General features: G+C 40.7%; 1 protein-coding gene across 1 annotated transcript; it reads right to left on the minus strand.

Annotated features, from left to right (window-relative positions):
- Positions 1-2,009: 2,009 nt before the first annotated feature.
- LOC108700586 (protein phosphatase 1 regulatory subunit 14B-like) lies at positions 2,010-11,533 on the minus strand. The gene is made up of 4 exons (XM_041574993.1): positions 11,308-11,533; positions 8,209-8,298; positions 5,006-5,038; positions 2,010-2,352 (listed from the first exon to the last, which is right to left on the minus strand). The coding sequence occupies exons 1-4, from the start codon at positions 11,497-11,499 to the stop codon at positions 2,284-2,286; spliced, it is 384 nt and encodes a 127-aa protein (XP_041430927.1). The 5' UTR covers positions 11,500-11,533; the 3' UTR covers positions 2,010-2,283.
- Between the last annotated feature and the right edge of the window lie 8,695 nt (positions 11,534-20,228).

Raw genomic sequence — 20,228 nt, forward strand, 5'->3', positions numbered from 1 at the left:
GCCGAAGTGTTGCGATGTCAGCGAAGCCCTCACTGGCGCAATTTTGGAGGTAAGTAAATTTGTAAAGTTAGGTTGAGAAAAGACACACGTCCATCAAGTTCAACCTTTTAAATCTATTACAACTACTTTAACCTGCCTAACTGCTAGTTAATTTTTCTGGATAACGGATCTTTCCGTAGTTTGGATCTTCGTAGCTTAAGTCTACTAGAAAATAATCTAAACATTAAATAAACCCAATAGGCTGGTTTTGCCTCTTATAAGAATTAATTGTGTCCTAGTCTGGATCCAGTACAAGCGACTGTTTTATTATTAAAGAGAAAAAGGAAATCGTTTTTTAAGATGTTGATTATTTGGATAAATTGACGTCTATGGGAGACAACCTTTCCGTAATTCAGAGTTTTCTGGAAAACGGGTTTCTGGATAACAGGTCCCAAACCTATATATATATATAGATATATATATATATATATATATATATATATATATATATATATATATAGCCCTTCGTTCAAATCTAACTGCAGTAAGCCAAATGAAAACTTTTGACTGGCTTGATGCTCCAGAATAACTTGTTGTCTAAAAAATTAGATGAATATTATCTTTTCATTTATATTAGAAACAGAATGTATTTATTATTGTGCATTGTGTTTTTCTATGGCTATTTGTTAATTATCATAAGACACTTCAGATAAATTATAATGATGTGTAATTCAGGTTTGTATAAAATATTATTTTTTATTAGAAACGCACAGGTTAACGGAAGAGATACAACACCTAATAATAAACTAATTTGCATTCACAGATAGTCACAGAAAAATGATTGAAATGTGTCTTATAAATAAGTAACAATAAGTATGTTTTTTTTTAAAAGAAAGCATAAGTTTTTTTTATGTTTTTAACAACAGCATGTACACAGTATGGGCAAAAGTATCTGAACACTGTCTGAAATTAGGTTCTCAGGTGGAACACTCAGGGGCACATTTACTTAGCTCGAGTGAAGGAATAGAATAAAAAAAATGTTGAATTTCGAAGTTTTTTTTGGCTACTTTGACTATCGAATTGGCTACTTCGACCTTCGACTTCGAATTCGAACGATTCGAACTAAAAATCGTTCAACTATTCGACCATTCGATAGTCGAAGTACTGTCTCTTTAAAAAAAACTTCGACCCCCTACTTCGCCACCTAAAATCTACCAAACCTCAATGTTAGCCTATGGGGAAGGTCCCCATAGGCTTTCTAAACTTTTTTTGATCAAAGGAATTTCGTTCGATCGATGGATTAAAATCCTTCAAATCGTTTGATTCGAAGAATTTAATAGTTCAATCGAACGAATTGCGGTAAATCCTTCTACTTCGATATTCGAAGTTGAATGATTTAACTTCGACAGTCGAATATCGAGGGTTAATTAACCCTCGATATTCGACCCTAAGTAAATGTGCCCCTCACTGTCAACCTGTCTCACTGGATCAGTGGGCGAAGGAAACTGGCGAAAAAGGGTAACGTGGTGGAAAATTTGCACTTTGATAAATTTGCAGAGTAAAGATCATTGCCTGAGCGAAAATTCACCTTGTGAAAGGGTATGAAAATTTGTTAGCGCTGAGCTCTTTCGCTAGCGAATTCTCCTCTACGTCTTTTAGTAAATTGGAGATGTCCCTGCGAAATGATGTTTTGGCAAATTTTTGCCAGTGAAGGCCACTTCATACTTTAGTAAATTTGCCCCATAGAATGAAATGGTTGGAAATGGAACACCGACTGACTGTAATGCTAGTATTCATGTCCAACCTCACTAATGATTGTCTGGCTAAATAGTAGAAATTGCACCAACAATGTCCCAGAATTTAGAAGTATAGCTATACCCAGACGCAGCAGAAGTGGGACAACTACATCTTAATACCCTTAGCCTAGTAATGATACTGGCAGAGACAGGATGTGGGTGGGGCAGAGACAGGATGTGGGTGGGGCAGAGGCGGGGCAGTAAGTATGCAGGAGGATGAGGATCAGAGGGCCCCTCTGAAGATTTTTTTGCAGTGGGGCCTGGCACACACTAGTAAGACCACTGTTCTGTGTACTAGGGATATTTTTGTATAAAGAATGTCTTTAGGACAGACGACACCCCATAATAAAATATATGTCTGTCCCTTTAGGGTTAGCTATAAGTATAATTTTGATATATAAATAACGCTGACAAAATTGCTTCTGTAACTACTGTGGGTTGGCCATGAGTGCAAGAATTAAAGGCAAAAAGCTGGTGTATCTTGATTTAGCACTTTTCTGTATGTTCATTACTTGCGCCGCAGGGCTGATATCTTCCGCAAACCTTTCAGACGTTGCACAAGCTCTGCTGTGAACTCCTAGAATACAAAACAAGACAACTCATTTCCTACTTTACATAACAATACTGTCCAACAATGCTGGTGGTACAATAAAATAACATTTGTAGCAGCTATAAGTGCTTAATATACATTAGCCTTCATCAAATTGAACTGCAGGATAGGGATGCCGCGAAAGCCCAGAGATTCAGCAGCAATATGACAGTTCTGTTACAGCCAATATTCCTCTTCTACTGATTAGTGACAGCTTTAATTGCTCTTTAATGTCAAGATTTAAAATTAACGGCCATCTTTGTTGGTCTGAACACAAAAGGGTCGAGGTTAGCATTAACACCTGCTCTGGAGTTTCGTTAAATATTTTGTCAAAAAACCCCTTTGCCATCGCAAATTTTTATTACATACACTGCGTATGTTCGCAAAAGCCGTTTGTTTGCAAACTTTGCGAGGAAGTCATCGAGGTCTCAAATTTGTGGACCAAGTGCAAATGCGCTACGAATACGCTATTTCACTAAAATTCAAAGTTTCGTCCTGGGCGCCGAACACTGACGACTTTTCTCTAGCATTACTTCGCCAGTGCGAGCATTTCCTAGCGAAGATGCGCTAGCGTTCGTTTGTGCCTAGTGGAAATTCGCTAGTGATCTTGCGCTTGAAGTTTGAAGTTACCACTTTTTCTTATACATGTCCAGTGAACCTTAATAAAGACAAGAGAAGTAATATAATGCCCTTCACATGAGCCCACTGTAAAATGAATGTTCCATATGTTTTGAAATGTCTGGAGAAAACCGGTTACCCAAAAAAAGTTTGTCAGGACTTTTGCAGCCAATTCCGCTTCAAAAAAGAAAAAGTCCCCAGCTTTGATCCATTTTCGGCTCACAGGATATGATGTAAGTGACAGAAGATTGAGGAAGATCTAAGCTGCTTTATAGCACTTCACCTGGTCTGAGTTGGTGAAGGCATTTTAGTGAATTTGTCCGTTCGCCATAGCGAATAGTCGCCTTTCGATAGAGTGCGAATGACCGCTAGTGACAGTCCCATCCTCTAGCGAATTGGCGCCTGTGCCTGTTAGTAAATTGGTGATGTCCCTGCGTGTGGCAACGCTGGTGAAAAGTCGCTAGCGTTAGCCACTTCGCTCTTTAGTAAATCTACCCCATGGAGTGAAAGAGGACCCCTACTGCTTCAATACATCAAAGGCCTAGCATATTACTGGTGGTCCGGGGTTTATTTATATTCCCTTTACTGAATGTGTTCCTGAAACCACTGATTAGTGGGTATGTTTTTTTTAGGCAAATAACTAATGAAAGGGATGCCACACTAGACAACTGCAGGTGACATGTTGTCCTCCAAGGAAGTTGTATTGCCCTCAGCATGCATAAGGGTACAGACTTACTTGTATAAGACCGTTATTATATTTAGCACTGAGAAGTTCATGTATAGACAAAAACCACAGATGCACAAGGTTGTGAGCATGACCAAGGTGAGAACTTTGCCTCAGGAGGCAGCGAGTGGCCAGCTACAAGGGACGGCAAAAAGGGGCCTCTTGTAACTTTAAAGGGATACTGCCATGGGAAAAAAATTTTTTTCAAAATGAATCAGTTAATAGTGCTGCTCCAGCAGAATTCTGCACTGAAATCCATTTCTCAAAAGAGCAAACAGATTTTTTTATATTCAATTTTGAAAGCTGACATGGGGCTAGACATTTTGTCATTTTCCCAGCTGCCCCAAGTCATGTGACTTGTGCTCTGATAAACTTCAATCACTCTTTACTGCTGTACTGCAAGTTGGAGTGAAACCACCCCCCTCCCTTTCCCCCCCAGCAGCCAAACAAAAGAACAATGGGAAGGTAACCAGATAACAGCTCCCTAACACAAGATAACAGCTGCCTGGTAGATCTAAGAACAACACTCAATAGTAAAAACCCATGTCTCACTGAGACACATTCAGTTAAATTGAGAAGGAAAAACAGCAGCCTGCCAGAAAGCATTTCTCTCCTAAAGTGCAGGCACAAGTCACATGACTGGGGGCAGTTGGGAAATTGACAAAATGTCTAGCCCCATGTCAGATTTCAAAATTGAATATAAAAAATCTGTTTGCTCTTTTGAGAAATGGATTTCAGTGCAGAATTCTGCTGGAGTAGCACTAATAACCGATGCGTTTTGAAAAAAACATGTTTTCTGATGACAGGATCCCTTTAAGAACCAAATTACCAGGTTTTCGGTGCCGCTAGTGCAGAGAGTGCTCATTGTGTTCATTGTGCTAGTGATGCTGCCCCCCTTTGACCCGTTCTGACGTTGATTTTTAAGTGCAGAAAGGGAGAGGGGCTGCTGACGCTTGAGGGTCGCCCCTGGTTGTGAGGAAATAAGGAAACCTAGATAAGAAAGGACAGAGTGATGGCAAAGAGAGCAGTTGAATAAAGTTAAATATCAAAGCAAGTGGATGGGTGATGAATGATAAATGAATGGGTGAAAGATCCAATGAGTGGCACCAGAAAAAGAAAGGGTAAAATGTATTGGAGAGACAGAGTGCGAGGGCTTGTCACATATAGTATATGAGTAGAAAAGAAAAGGCAGGCTTTTTGATTCTTTCATTTCAAGAATAATTAACTATTCATTTAATTGTCAACAATAATTGTTACCAATGTGTGTATTCTGTCTACCAAGATTAAAAAGATACTTACCCCCGTAGGCCTGGCACATTCTTTCAGGATGGCCTTAAATACAGCAACAAAAACAGGTTTCATTATTATCAGCAATCTAAGCAAAAAAATGTTTTCTGGGTTGAATTGAGGACCTTATATTTGATGGTATTTTATCAGTGCAAGAAATACAATGATCGGTAAACAGAGAACACTTTAGAGGATGTTTAGGGTTGTATCAAATACTGCCACCCTAAAAATCCTATAAACAGTATAGAACGCTATGAAATTGATCTCTGGTGAAGTGTGGCTAATTCTGTTTTCATCCTTTTTTTTAAAGGTGACCTGTTATTTGTAACAGTATTATCGAATTAACTTTTAGGGGCCCATTTACTTAGCTCGAGTGAAGGAATAGAGGAAAAAAACTTCGAATTTCGAATGTTTTTTTTTGGCTACTTCGACCATCGAATGGACTACTTCGACCTTCGACTACGACCTCAACTTCGAATCGAAGGATTCGAACTAAAAATCGTTTGAATATTCGACCATTCGATAGTCGAAGTACTGTCTCTTTAAGAAAAAACTTCGACCTCCTAGTTCACCACCTAAAAGCTACCGAGGTCAATGTTAGCCTATGGGGAAAGTTTTTTTGGTCGAACAAAAATTGTTCGATCGATGGATTAAAATCCTTTGAATCGAACGATAAAAATCGTTCGATTGAACGAATAGAGCTAAATCCTTCGACATTCTAAGTCGAAGGATTTAACTTAGACAGTCGAATATCGAGGGTTAATTAACCCTCGATATTTGACCCTAAGTAAATCTGCCCCTTAGTATGACACAGACATTGGTATTCCAAACAATTTGTAAATGGTTTTAAATTTTTGGGGCAGATTTATCAAAGGTCGAGGTGAATTTTCAAATGAAAAAAATTCAAATTTCAAGCTATTTTTTGTGTATTTCAAAGGGAATAGTCCAAATTCGATTAGAAATTGAAGAAAAATCAAAATTTTATTTCTTTGAAAATTCGACTTTGACAATTCGCCATCTAAAACCTGCCAAATTGCTGTTTTAGCCTATGGGGGACCTCCTAGAACCTATTTTGGAGTCTTTTTTGATCGAATTCGATGTTCTTTCGATTCAAATTCGGCCGAATACGGACCTATTCGACCAAATAAAAAAACGGACTTAATTTCGGTTGGTCTTTTTGAATTTGAATTTCGAAGTTTTTTCAATTCGAAATTTGACCTTGATAAATATGCACCTTAATGTTTGTGGTTTTTAGGTTATTTAGCTGTTTGCTCAGCAGCTCTTGTTCTTGCAGCTATATGGTTGCTAGGGTCTGGTTTACCCTTGCAACCAAGCACTGGTTTGAACGAGAAACTGTAATATGAGCAGGAGAGGGACTGTATAGAAAGATAAGGAATAAAAAGTAACAATAAGTATAAAATTGTAAGCTCATATAACAGTGGCGCTCATTTGAAAGCTGGAAAAGAAGATAAATAATTACATTTTTTTTTAAAAAAAAGATTAATAATGAAGACTAATTGCAAAGTTGCTAGGGATAGGACATTCTACTACAACATACTAAAAGTAAACTGAAATGTAAACCACCTGTTTAAATTGTTGCAATATTTGCCCACTCAGTGCTGTACCCTCTCCATCTTTACTTCTACTGGTCCCAGTCTCTCTGCCCCTGTCCCAAATTTTTGGAAATGTGTTTCTGGAATTTTTTTTACAAAAAAAACCCCTTAGATGTTAATGTAAATATGTCCCTTTACTGCTCTAACAACTGAAGACAACAACAACCACAACTTCATTGTCAAAGGGATTGTTCACCTTCCAATCTTTTTTTTCCAGTTCAGTTGTTTTTAGATTATTCACCAGAAATAAATACTTTTTTTTTTAAATGTTTTACTGTTTTTTCCAAAACTGAAGTCTAAAATGTAATGTTCTTGTCCCTGGTATTTCAGTCTGGCAGCTCAGTAATCCACGTGCAAATTCTGAACTGAAACATTTACATTTTAGCATTTGTTACTATTTGCTGCGTTTAATTGATCCATTTCTCAGCAGCATCTCTGGAGTATTAGCAGCTATTGTATCAATTCTAACAGCTGCCTGTAATGAACCCAGATTCTGCTCAGTAGGGACAAAGATAAGAAATGTATCACCTTAAGGTGGCCATACACGGGCCAATAAAAGCTGCCGAAAGACCGAGTCGGCAGCTTATTGGCCCGTGTATGGGGCCCCCCGACGGGCTTCCCCGATCGAGATCTGGCCCAGTGGCGTAACTAGATGTTGCTGGGCCCCACAGCAAATTAATTTTAGGGCCCCCAACATATCCAGTGTTTGTCCTGTTTTACCAATATATGTTCAAATTGCTCATCAATGAGAGCCTCATGGGGCCCCCTGTACCTCCTGGGCCCCCCTGCAGCCGCTGGGTCTGCTTCCTCTGTAGTAACGCCCCTGATGTTGCCGAAAGTCGGGTGGGACTAAAAATCCCGTCAGATTGCGGCCGCATCTGTTCGTTGATTCGGTCCCGCGATCCGACCGCCCATAAAGCCACCATTAGGATCCGATCGTTGGGCCCTAGGGCCCACGATCGTATCAGCCCGATATTGCCCACCTCAAGGTGGGCATTTTGGGGAGAGATCCGCTCGTTTGGCGACATCGCCAAACGAGCAGATCTCTCCGTGTATGGCCACCTTTAGTTGGTTATTTATCAAAATCCGAATTTTTCTGAGAATTTTGTTTAAAAAAGTCAGAGCAAACTAGAATCCACGATTTGACCTTATTTATTATTAAAAAAAAGCACAATTGAATCGGATCGGGGAAAAACTCGATAAAATTGAGTGAAAATCTGAAAAATAATTTATAAATAACCCCCTTGATGTATCGGTTAAGAACCGTTTACAGTGTTGGTGACCCCCCTGAGCTGCTTCAGAAAGACAGAAAAAGGTGAAAAATGAACCTTTACATTTAAATATTAGAAAAACAGGCACAAATAGAAAAGAGGAAGGAATTGAAAAAAGTCTTTATTTCTGGTGAACATTCTGAAACCAACTGAACTGAAAAAAAGTGTTGGAAGGTGAACAACCCCTTAAAAGACAGAAAATTTAGGGGGATTTAAAATTGGTCCTCTCTATATGAGTAATCAAGACCAATATTATATGGAAACAAGTACTAATGGAGATATTGTGATGTCACACATCCTCTTATGGGTACGGCTTTGAGTTCTGTTTTACCTGCAGTTTCCGCTTCTGGTCTTCCACTGACAAATCCAGAAGATCATCAATATCAATATCTGCTTGCACTTGTTTGTCCCTTGGCACATCCTGTTTATACAGCAAAACAACACGGGCACGTGTAAGGGCGCATCATAGAGGCTAATTATAGATGCTGAAACTCATAGCATTTTGTAGAGCATACTCCCCTGTCTGAGGATGCTTTATTAGTGATGCTCCACTTTATAAGAGATCATAAGTCATCCGATTGCTCATTAACCTATTTAATATTTAGGGTACCCTTATACCAAGAAGTGCCAGCAACAATGAGCCTAATCACACTATCACCATGTTTCCCATAAAACCTTTCCTTCTGTTGCCTCCTATTCCCCTGCATCCTCATGCAGCCACCACTATCTGCTTTCCCTATTGTTAAAGATAGTAACTCAGGGTTAAGCTGGCCATAGACGCAAAGATCCGAATCGAGGATTCATACGATTCTCGGACCGTGTGGGGAGAGTCCCGTCATTATTCGTCCCACGGAGATCGGTCGTTTGGTCGATCGGACAGGTTAAAAGATTTCTGTCGGGTGCCGATAATATCTCTGCGTGTATTGCCGATCGTATGATTTTCAGTGGGAGACTGACTAGTGATGGGCGAATTTGCGCCGTTTCGCTTCGCCGAAAAATTCGCGGCGCCGGTGTCTCGTTTTTGATGCCGGCGCCCGTTTTTGATGCCAGCACCCTTTTTTTGACGCTGGTGGTCGTTTTTGACGCCGGCGAATTTTTGTTGCAAATTTTCGCGGGCGTTTCGCAAATTCGCGCCTGGCGAATAAATTCGCCCATCACTAGAGACTGTCACACTTTGGCCGGACATAACTTTCGTACGATTGCTGTCAGGGGCAGAACATCGGCTGATCTGTTCTTTTACTAATTTATTTGATCTGAATGGTTAGTGGCAGGTCGGGAGATGGGGAAGCCCAATCGTTCGAGGATTCGAACTATCAGATCTTTGCATCTATGGCCAGCTTTAATTAAACTAGGGGATTCACAGAATACACTATTTTGGATTCGGCCGAATCCCGAAAATCATTCATGAAAGATTCAGCCAAATTCCGAACGGAATCTTAATTTGCAAATACAAATCAGGGCTGAGAAGAGAAAAATTCAAGCACCCGATGTGCACGTGGTTTTAAATTTTACTTCCTTGTTTTGTGACGAAAAGTCATATGGTTTTAAGGATTCGGATTAATTTCAGCCAGGCTGAATCCTGCTGAAAAAGGGCAAATCCTGGCCGAATACAAAACCAAATCCTGGATTCAGTGCATCCCTAAATTAAAGAGAACTGTAAGTAATTTCGTGGAGTGAGGAATTATATCTTTCATACAGGAGAGATGTATTTAGCTTGTTTGTGTTCTGTTCCCCTCTTTGTGGTCCAAGATTTACTCCACTATAGTTCATAAAAAGGGTCTAAATATAATAAATGATATTGTATGGAGAATAGGAAATCAGCATGCATGCCAAATTTCAACTTTAAATTCCTTCTCCTGCTTTAATCTCACCCCAAGGGGGCACACCCACAATCTGGCAAGGTCTGATTTAGCCCCAAAGACATAAAGCTAGTGAAACATAATTAAACCACACTTAGAACAGAAATTTAATTTATTATGACATCATGTCTAGGTTGCTTTATCTTATTAAAATATTGGTTTTTCATTAGCTTGTTTTTAATTCTTTAGGCAAAATTACACTAATAAAAAAGGATTTATTATTCTGTAATGAAGAAACTATATTTTCCTTGACAATCCCAGTGTGGGACTGGGATGCCAGGGGCCCACCAGAAAACCATAGAGCGTGGGCCTGCTTTCCAAACAATTATTACTTGTCTCCTCACTCAACCTCTTTATTCTCTTAGGGGCAAATTCAGTAACCTCCGAAAATTTGCCAGCGACGGCTTCGCTCACATCGCAATTCACCAGGACAACGCTAATTCAATAAAACCCGAAGTTGCGTCCAGGCCGCTGAACGCTGGTGAAGTAGTGCTAGAGTTACTGCAGCAAGCAAAGCGAAGTTGCGCTAGCATTGCCTCATTTGCATATGGCGGGAAGTTAAAGTTGAATGGACGTATCTGCTGCAGCAAATACATTACATTACACAAGCCCGGGAAACCTTAATAAAATAAAATAGAGTTGTTATAGTGACGATCTTTTGCAGCCTATCACCCTAAAAAAGGAAAAGTCGCCAGCGTTTTCAATTATTTTTTGAGGAAGTCCTATCTACTCTATTGCACTTCGCCTGGTCTGAAGTGGTGAAGGCAAGTCTGACGCAAGAGGTAACGTTCAGTAAAATCCGCATCTTAGTGAATTAGCGTAGATACGTCCATTCACTGGAGCGCAACTTCGCCAGGCGTAAGGGAGCAAATTACCACTAGAGTCTCTTTGCTGAAGTTACGCTTGCGCCCGTTAGTAAACTGGCGAAGTATAGAAGTGACGTCATTCTGGCAAATTTTCGCTAGCGTTAGTCACTTCGTCCTTTAGTAAATTAGCCCCTTAGTCTTTTATATCTACTAACTATATTCTTATTCATAGTTGACCATGAAATTGGCCAAATTGTTAGAAGCAGGAGGGCCCACTGACACCTGGTCCCACTGGGAGTTTTCCTCATATCCCAGTGGGCCAGTCCGACACTGCCTGCACCCCTTCCCCACAGCCACAGGGTCTGCTTCCTCTGTAGTTACCCCCCTGTAATGGTAGGATCAGACCGGATGGTATAGATGCTAGTGACTAGAATAAAGTACAATGATTTAGGTTTCATATAAATCTCTTTATAGGATAACCGTCTTGTGCTCCTCTGTACATAATGCCCAAAAGAAGAATAGAGGGAAATGGTTGATACAGAAGAGCAATATAGTGACAGCGACATTGTATATCAGTACTGCCCATGGCTGTTGTTAAAGTTGTTCGGCAAGAGCCATTGGCTGGACAATCCTAGTTTCTCTAAATAATGTTTTTCAATAAAGTTAGTGTATTGTGCCCTTGGCCCCACAATTACTCAGAGTAGCCCTGTTGTCCTCTGTCTGTACTTTTGTTGGTCATTGTTAACCTTTTGATATCAGACTTACCTTACTCTGGTACAACTCCTGAAGCTTGGCATCTACCCATTCTTCCAGGTTGAGTCTGCGCTGTATCTCCTTGCGGTTATATTTCACTGTGAGCTTGCCAAGTTTCTTGGGTTTCACATGTTCTTCAGCCTTTTCAGGCTTTTCCGGAGTCAGAAAGGTTACCCGTGGTGTGCTACTTCCACTGGCCGCCATAGCTGCCCTGTTCCAATTAGTAGTCCCTCAAACACTTTAGGGGGCCTTCCCAGTTTTTTTACAGATAACTCTCTTTTCTTTTTCCAAATGATTTTAGCCAAGAAGAAGATTGGATCTAATGTATAAGGAATTCATGTGATCCAACAATAGAAAGAGAGAAGGACTCTGGCAGATGAAGAGCACTGCAATAAAGCAAAGTCCCTAACAGCCTTCTAAGGTTTCAACACTCCTGCGCGACATAGATCAAATATTTAAATATTATCTTCTTGAGCCGTAGTAAGATAAGAGGGACACGTTTATGTTATACTTGTAGACTTCCGTAATATTACAGGGGAAGTAAGGGTTGTTCGGATGAATCTAAATATCAACCTCCCCAAACTGATTTTTGAATAGTGAGAATTTAATCATTATTAACATCAACGTAATGCCCAAGTTTCATTAAGTTGTGTAACACAAATTATATCACTCATTTTAAATGATGCCATCACTACGAACAGTTTATAAGTATATAATACACAAAAGCCATGAATATCTTGCGTTCTGATGTCATCAGTTATAAACGGTGAGTTCTGATGTAATTTCTGTCACATGACTCACTAAAACTTGTGTATTATAATAAAGTACCCCCTATTGTAAAATATAAGGATATTAGAAGTTACCTCGGAGTTCCATGGCCTGAATAAAAACATGTTTTTATATGGTCATGAAACTCCTCGGTAACTTATAATATCCTTATATTTTACAATAGGGGGTACTTTATTCACTATATATTTTAAAAGATTATAATGGCTTTATAAAGCACCAATATAAAGAGCAGCGCTGTACAATAAGTAAGTGTAGACACGGAGCATATATAATATATACAAAAATATAAGCCAATAATGATAAGGGTTGCCACATTTCCCCACTGCTATAGGTCCAGGCAGGGAAGCATCAGTGATGTCACTGGGCAGGATTCCTCATAGGGGTGGGGCCATGACATACCAATCGTGATTGGCCAATTGTCATGTTAGTCTCTGAAAATACTGCCCTGTTTTCCAAATTAGGAGAACCAGGCAGACAGTTTTGACAGAAACCAGGATGTCTGGGCAGAATCAGAAAGGTGGCAACCTTAAAGGGGTTGTTCTCCTTTGAGTTAACTTTTAATATGATGTACAGAGGGATATTTTTGAGACAATTTCCTATTGGTTTTCATGTTTTATTATTTGTGGTTTTTGAGTTATTTAGGTTTATATTCAGCAGCTCTTCAGTTTGCAGTTTTAACAATCTGGTTGCTAGGGTCGAAATTGATTTGAATCAGAGATTGGATTAAGAATAGAAGACGACCTGCTTGTTATTACAAGTAGCAATAACAAGAAATTTGTAGCTTTACAAAACATTAGTTTTATGATGGGGTCAGTGACCCCCCATTTGAAAACTGGAAAGAGTCAGAAGAAAAAGGCAAATAATTAAAAAACTATAAAAAAATAAATAAGGAATACCAGTTGTAAAGTTGCTTAGTATTGGCCATTCTGTAACAAGTAAAAGTTAACTTAAAGATGGACTTCCCGGTACAAGAGGTAACGAGAGGCCCCGCTCGAAAGAGCTTACAATCTTAAACGTGCATCTGTTAAGTATGTGCACCAGCTAAAATGGGTAAGGATTTAATATGTTTTCTTGGGGTCCTGTGACAATATAAAAGCAGCTCACAGACTGAATACTTTTATCATTGAATGTCAAAACTAGCCCATATTACGAACAATTATTGTACTTACTTTGTGCCATACTACATGGTCATGGAAAACAGGTGCATTTTGATGATGAGTGCAGAGTTGGTTACTACTATACAAGTGTGTGTGTAAATATATATTTTTGAATTATACAACAGAAGAGGCCATAGTTCACAATGTCTGATTTCTGCTGACAAGATAAAGTGATAAATGGCATTTCCATATAAGTTGTTTAGGTTTATAGCCTCTCTGAATAGCCTAGCTTCAGTTTAATCATTCCCGAAGCAAGGAGTGTTTGAGTTCAAAGTGCACTCACTAAGTCTTCAGGGTGGATACATTGGGCTACATTGACCCAAATACACTGGGGAATTACAAACCAAACAATTGCTAAGGCATGGCTAGCTTGCTAGAGGAAACATCAAAATATCAGTGATAACATTAGATCTACGATACCAACAATAATAACAATGTTACACAAGAAACTAGTGATGTGGGTGTCAAGGCACCCAAACCCGCACCCTCCCACCCTGCGCCTGGCCTCCCCCTCCATTTATAGACCCGTGCAGACCCGCCCCATCAATGGCATCACAAAAGGGATGGGGCAAGTGCACATAAAACTGAAAGTCGAAAGCCAGCAGAGTAAGGTTGCAAATGGTGCAGCTGGTCTTCCCAAACTGGCGGACCCGTGGGCATACCTCTCAACTGTCCCTTTTTAGGAGGGACAGTCCCTCTTTTGACAGCTCAACCCGCAGTCCCTTATTTGTACTGGAAAGTCCCTCTTTTCTATGCACTGAACAGCCAGAAAAAGAAACAAAGTTTCTCACTTAATTGGCTTTTAGCAGAGAGCCCAGAACAGCTAACAGGTGCAAATAAGATACTTTGTAACAATTTTGAGACACAAAAACACAGTTTAGATAAGGAGAAATATTTTCAAACTTTCATAACCTGCCAAATTTTGTAAAACAAACATGGTAATTAGGGGGTGTGGCCACAGAAAGGGGTGTGGTCAAAAAAATTGCAGTGCTACGTGCGGAAAACATTTTTTTGTCCCTCTTTTTACGTTTAAAATGTTGGGAGGTATGCCCGTGGGTAAGCTAGGGTTGCCACCTTTTCCTGGAAAAAAATACTGGCCTTCCTATATATTTATCTTTTTACCCTATTAATAACATTGGGATAAGCCATCATTTTTACTGGCCAGGCCTGTAAAATACCGGCCAGGTGGCAACTCTAGGGTAAGTTAATAATAAAGAAGAAGAAAAAGTACCCCGCTTGCTCAATCACGTTCAGCAGTCTCTCAATTGTTTCAACTATCTTTTAATTGTACGATAGCTATATTAACATGCAATCTTACTGATTACCCAATAGTAATCACAGAAAAATTAAAAGTATAAAGTGCAGTGCTATAATTTAACTGCTTGAACCTCCAATTCAATCATAACTTAAATTCATTAGAATTAAAGTGTAGTGCGATACAGTTTATTCAGTTCAATATGATAAAAAGGTTAAAACCGTATAGTGGTATAATCCACATTAGAATCAATTATACTTCACAATGATTTATATCCTTTCCAATGAAGTTTATTATCGAATAAATAATTAATATGCCCACATCCAATCAAACTTAAAAAAATTAATGACATAGGTTTAAAGTGCTTAGAAGTGCTTAATAATTGATTGTAACTCGGGCAATTAACTTTAAATTCATTCAAACTTAAAAATGAATTCATTACGTTTAAAGTGCTTAGCAGTGCTTGATAATTAATTGTAACTTAGGGAATTGATTTGAAAGAGACAAATATTAAAAAAACACACAATGCTCAGGTTCAAAGATTAAAGGCAGAAATTGGAAAAAAGAGAAGGTGGAGTTGTCCCAAATCTACTACTTAAATTCTTCTTTCCCTGGGACACCACAAAGACAAAGAAGGCAGAATATCCAGGACTGTGGTCTCAGTTTTTAATCCTAGACTGTAAAGAGCTCTATTAGCCTAAAAAACCACAAATCCACGGGCTCCTGAGAATTTAGTATCAGAGAAAAAGGAAGTAGTGAACCGAGCACTGGTTGAAGTTTTTATTTTCCCCGCCCCTTCTATTCCTTCGAGACCCAAATGAATTAAAAGTTTTTAAAACAAGGTTAAATGAATTCCAAACGCCAACGAGCGTTTCGCATTAATAGCTTTGTCAAGGGTAAGCCCAGCGGGTATCAGCCCACACATTACTACAAGAAACCCATAAATGCACCCACAGCATGCCTAAACAGATTCAATTGTGCCGTCTTTGACTATTCTGTAGTAAGCATTCCATCTTTCTACCTCACACTTTAATCTTTTATTAACTTTGCACCTTGTCTAATAACTCAGAGCAACCAATTAGCAGGAAGCATTTGCTGCTGAGACAAAACATCTGATTGGTTGCTATAGGCTACTAGATACCAGGAAAACACCAGGAAATAAATATGGGCAAATCTAAGACTTTTTATTACATTATCCCCTTATGATTTATAACATTTGTGTCTGACTGTAACCGTTCTGTCACTCACACTCTGACCATTCTGTGAAATATTTCTGTGTAATTCATTCTAATTATTTAATTATTATCCTGCTCTTTCGGACCCTTCTATCATTTGCTTAAGGTTATTCCATCTGGCCCCAAGCATTCATTTTTAGGTGGAAGGCAGGCCCGGACTGGCAATCTGTGGGGTTCTGGCAAATGCCAGAGGGGCTGCTATAAGGTGCCATAGAAAGTCAGTATTTAGTGGACTGGTGGGGGCTGTTTGGGCCTGTGTGTGAGCTGATTAGGCCTCTGTGTACCTGAAATGCCAGGGCCTATTTTAATTCTCAGTCCGGACCTGGTGGAAGGTATTTCCTATCTTGAGGTATTGGTTACATATACCTGTAGTTACATAATTAATCTCTAGTAGAGATACAGCTCTTCATATAATCCCTTTGGAAAAGTATCATGAGTGCACAAAGACACACAATGTAAGCCGCCTCACCCACAAACTTTGCTATGCTAAGATAAAAAAACACAGTAAATTCTAGATCACCCATTCAGCCTTCTACAAAGGTCTTTATTAAGATATAAAGGCCACCTTTCTCATTATATGTTTTCTTTTATAGATTATTTACCTGTAGATTAAGCCTTTTCTTCCTACTTAAACTGGCCATAGATGCAAAGATTTGATCGTAGGAATTTGTATGATTTTCATACTGCGTGTGGAGTGTCCCAACATTTTTCGTGCCATGGCGATCAGTTGTTCAGTTGATCGAACAGAGTAGAAAATTTCTGTCGGCTGCTGATAATATCTCTGCGTGTATTGCTGATCTGATGATATCAGAGGGAGACTGTCACCAGCTTTTTTTGGATGTAACTTTCGCACGATTGCTGTCAGGGGCAGAACATTGGCTGATCTGTTCTTTTACTAATTTATATGATCTGAATGGTTAGTGGCAGGTCGGGAGATGGCACTGAATGATCCGATGTGAAGGTAAATCTACATGTCTTTGGCCATCTTAAGCCTACAGGGTCGAACTGGGCCGGCAGGGGAACGGGAAAAAACTCGGTGGCCCAGACCAATGGGCCTACAACTGTGGTTCATTATAAGGGGCAAGTCTAGGGATAGGTAGCAGTAGGGTCATTATCAGCAATCGAAGGTTCCACATAGTAAATTAGCAGGGGTCTCCCAATGTAAAAACAATGCACACCCCTGATCTGCCCTGGCAACTCCCTCATAATGCAAAAACCCTGCCCTTGATCCATGCAAGCATTTCTTTGCCACTTCTCTGCCATGGAGCCCCTGACTGTCCCCCTGCTGGCAGCTAACTTGGAAAATGGGGGTGGAGTTCTAGAAATAAATCTATAGTGTGTTATTCACAGAAATCTAAGGGCCAGGGCACACGCTGCGACAAATCACTTCTTCTTCAGGCGATCAATTTCCCTCAACTGCCTTCCCACCGACTAGAATGTAAATCGCCAGCGGCATGGCACTCGGAATGCTTCGTTTTCCAAAGTCGCCCAAAGTTGCCTCACAACGACTTCGGAAAACGAAGCCCTCCGAGTGCCATCCCGCCGGCGATTTACATTATAGCCGTTCGGGAAATTAGTCGCCCAAAGAAGAGACAATTTTTTGCCGGGTGACTAATCTCCCCGATTGTGTGTATCTTTGCTCTAATACACATCTGACATCTGAATGCATTAGACCAGCTCTTAGTGTCGCGCCAGTCGGGCCACCAGTGGGACAGGCCACTCCAGGTCATTCCAGTTCCTGAATCAAAAGGGCCCTTGCATGTACCTTTAATCCCTTTAAAAGCCACGGGGCAGATATGATGAACCTAATAGGTGAAAAGTTTAATCCTGGTCTGGTAATTCAACAGAATACAGATTAATATTGCTCCCTCTTTAGAATGAACCACTACTTTTTGGCTACGTCAGATAGGACCATACTTGGTGAATATGGGAGCATTTATGTTGTGAAATTGATCCACTTGGGCTATATTGTAGTCTAGGGTACTATTTAATGATCCCATTGCAGTATATTGCTGCCAGTCTGTATGGAGCCAGTTGCCTTGTCTGGGGAAATATGCTGTGGCACCTTTGGCCTGAATTTGCTGAACTGCCTGGTTTAATATGCAATTTGCTGTATTTTATATACCAAACTTACAGTATGAACCCAGATCTTGAGCAGCCCTATAACAGTAATAATCCATGCCTTTAAAATTGTCCACAGCGGCTCCTCATCTTCTAATGTGGTTAGGCTTCTTCTGAGTGTCAATGACACTGCACATGCCCAGTGTGCCATGGGCTGTTGATAAAAAGCTCTGCTTAGAGGTATTTAAATATCAAAATGTTACCAGAAAAGAAAAAAAAAAGCAACTGAAAGCAATCAAAAGCTTCAAATCAGCGCCCCCTGGGACGCTACCAGGGGCATCTCTGGAGACAATCACTGCAAAAGGGCTCAAGCCTTAGGCTGGTACAGGAGCCCAAAACATAATGTGCAGCATTTCTAGCCTCATTAGGGTTGCCATCTTTGTGTGGCTCACAATCCGAGCAGGAGCGAGGTCATGATGCACCCGGGGCGGGTAAGCAGTGTCGGACTGGGATGCCAGGGGCCCACCAGAAAACCCTAGACCTTGGGCCCACTGGAAAACCGTAGACTGTGGAACCACTTTTCAAATTTATTCCTTATTCCTCCTCTCTCAAACTCTTTATTCTCTTAGTCTTGTATTACTTACTTCTACTTCTACACTATATTCTTCCATTATTAAGCATTTTTTCCCCAAAAAGAAATAGGGAATGACCATGAAATAGGCTAAATAGTAAGAAGCAAGAGGCCCACTAACACCTGGGCCCACCGGGAGTTTTCCTGGTATTCTGGTGGGCCAGTCCGACACTGCGGGTAAGTGACATTTCTGGCAGGGCGTGTTACGTCACGTGGGCAGGGATATGACGTAGTAATCAGTGATTGGCTGATCGCCATGTCAATCAGGGGAGATCATGTCCAGTTTTTGGAAAAATTGGGCATCCTGCCTTGAACCGGGCAGCTCTTCTGAAAACCGGTCTGTCCGGGTCAAATCCGGGTAGGTGGCAACCCTAAGCCTCATTCTTTGTTGCGCTTTAGTTTCCCTTTAATTTTAATGACTAATTACTCATATCAGTGTAACAAGTTGATTGAACCCATGAGCAAGGAAGTGGTATGAGTAATTCCTGTCAGCAATGACATCAGTGCAGCTGTTACTCAGCAAACAAGAGACCGGTTGGACTGGAGCGGTTTATTCCAGTCATGTGTAACTTACTGGGCTAAATTCAGCTCCTGCTCATGACCTGACAGCTTCTCTTTATGTTATCAACCCAAACAGTCGGCTCCTTAAAAACAGACTGTGGCGGTTGCTTATTAAAACACAAAAAGAAATACATTTCCTCAGCATCTTGTGTCAAGTAAATGCCATAAACACTGTGTAAGCCTGGGAACTATTTTGGTGCTACTAAAATACTACAGGGGTGTTTAAAAGTATGCCTGTAGAACTGGACATTGAAAGCATCAAGATTCAACACAAAGTAATTGTATTTGTGCCAATTAATTAATTACCCCCCTCCCCCCGGTGACTAAAATCGTGGGTCAGCCTGCCCCTACTAAATTTCCAAGCAACAATTTCTGGCCGATAAAGCGCTGCAGAACTTTCAGTGTATGGAGGGTGGTCATTTTGAGCACTGGCGTAACTATAGAGGAAGCAGCCATTTTGAGCACTGGCGTAACTATAGAGGAAGCCAACCTCTGTTTCCTCTGTAGTGTTGAAATCCCCATCCCAGATGCACGCATGGTTAGCATGGTTGCTAAGGTAATTTGGACCCTAGCAACCAGACTGCTGAAACTGCACTGCACTGAACTGGAGAGCTGCTGAATAAAATGCTTAATAACTCAAATAACAGAAATAATAAGAAATTTGCATATTGTCTAGCACTCTCTCATACTAAGGCAGGGGTGTCCAAACTACGGCCCATGGGCCAAATGCGACCCGCAATCCATTTTTAATTGGCCCGCAGCTAGGGTTGCCACCATTTTTGGAAAAAAATACCGGCCTTCCTGTATATTTAGAGTTTTTCCCTATTAATAACATTGGGGTCAAGCATCATTTTTACCGGTCAGGCCGGTAAAATACCGGCCAGATGGCAACCCTACCCGCAGCAGGTAATGACGAGCTGCTCCTGGATGAGGAGAGGCTGCCCAAGAACCCGGTTTAAATTCCTACTGAGCCTCCCCGAGCACCACCGGGATGTGCCGCTCCGCACTGAGCTCATGGAGGCGGTGACTGGGTATAGTGAGCAGCGCGGGGCAGGGGGTCGGGCAGTGGGTCGGGGGAGGCAGTGGGGTCGTGGAGGGACGGAGGAACGAGGGACCAGGCCTGCGAAAGATCTGCACTGTTATTGGGCCTGATGCTGCTAGGAGGTTACTCAGCACTTGGGCCCCTCTGTCTTTAGCCCGGACCAAGGCTCCTCCTCCTACTCCTTCTGTCACTGAGCTCCCAG

Source organism: Xenopus laevis, chromosome 8S, assembly GCF_017654675.1.
Source record: "Xenopus laevis strain J_2021 chromosome 8S, Xenopus_laevis_v10.1, whole genome shotgun sequence".
Lineage (NCBI taxonomy): Eukaryota > Metazoa > Chordata > Amphibia > Anura > Pipidae > Xenopus > Xenopus laevis.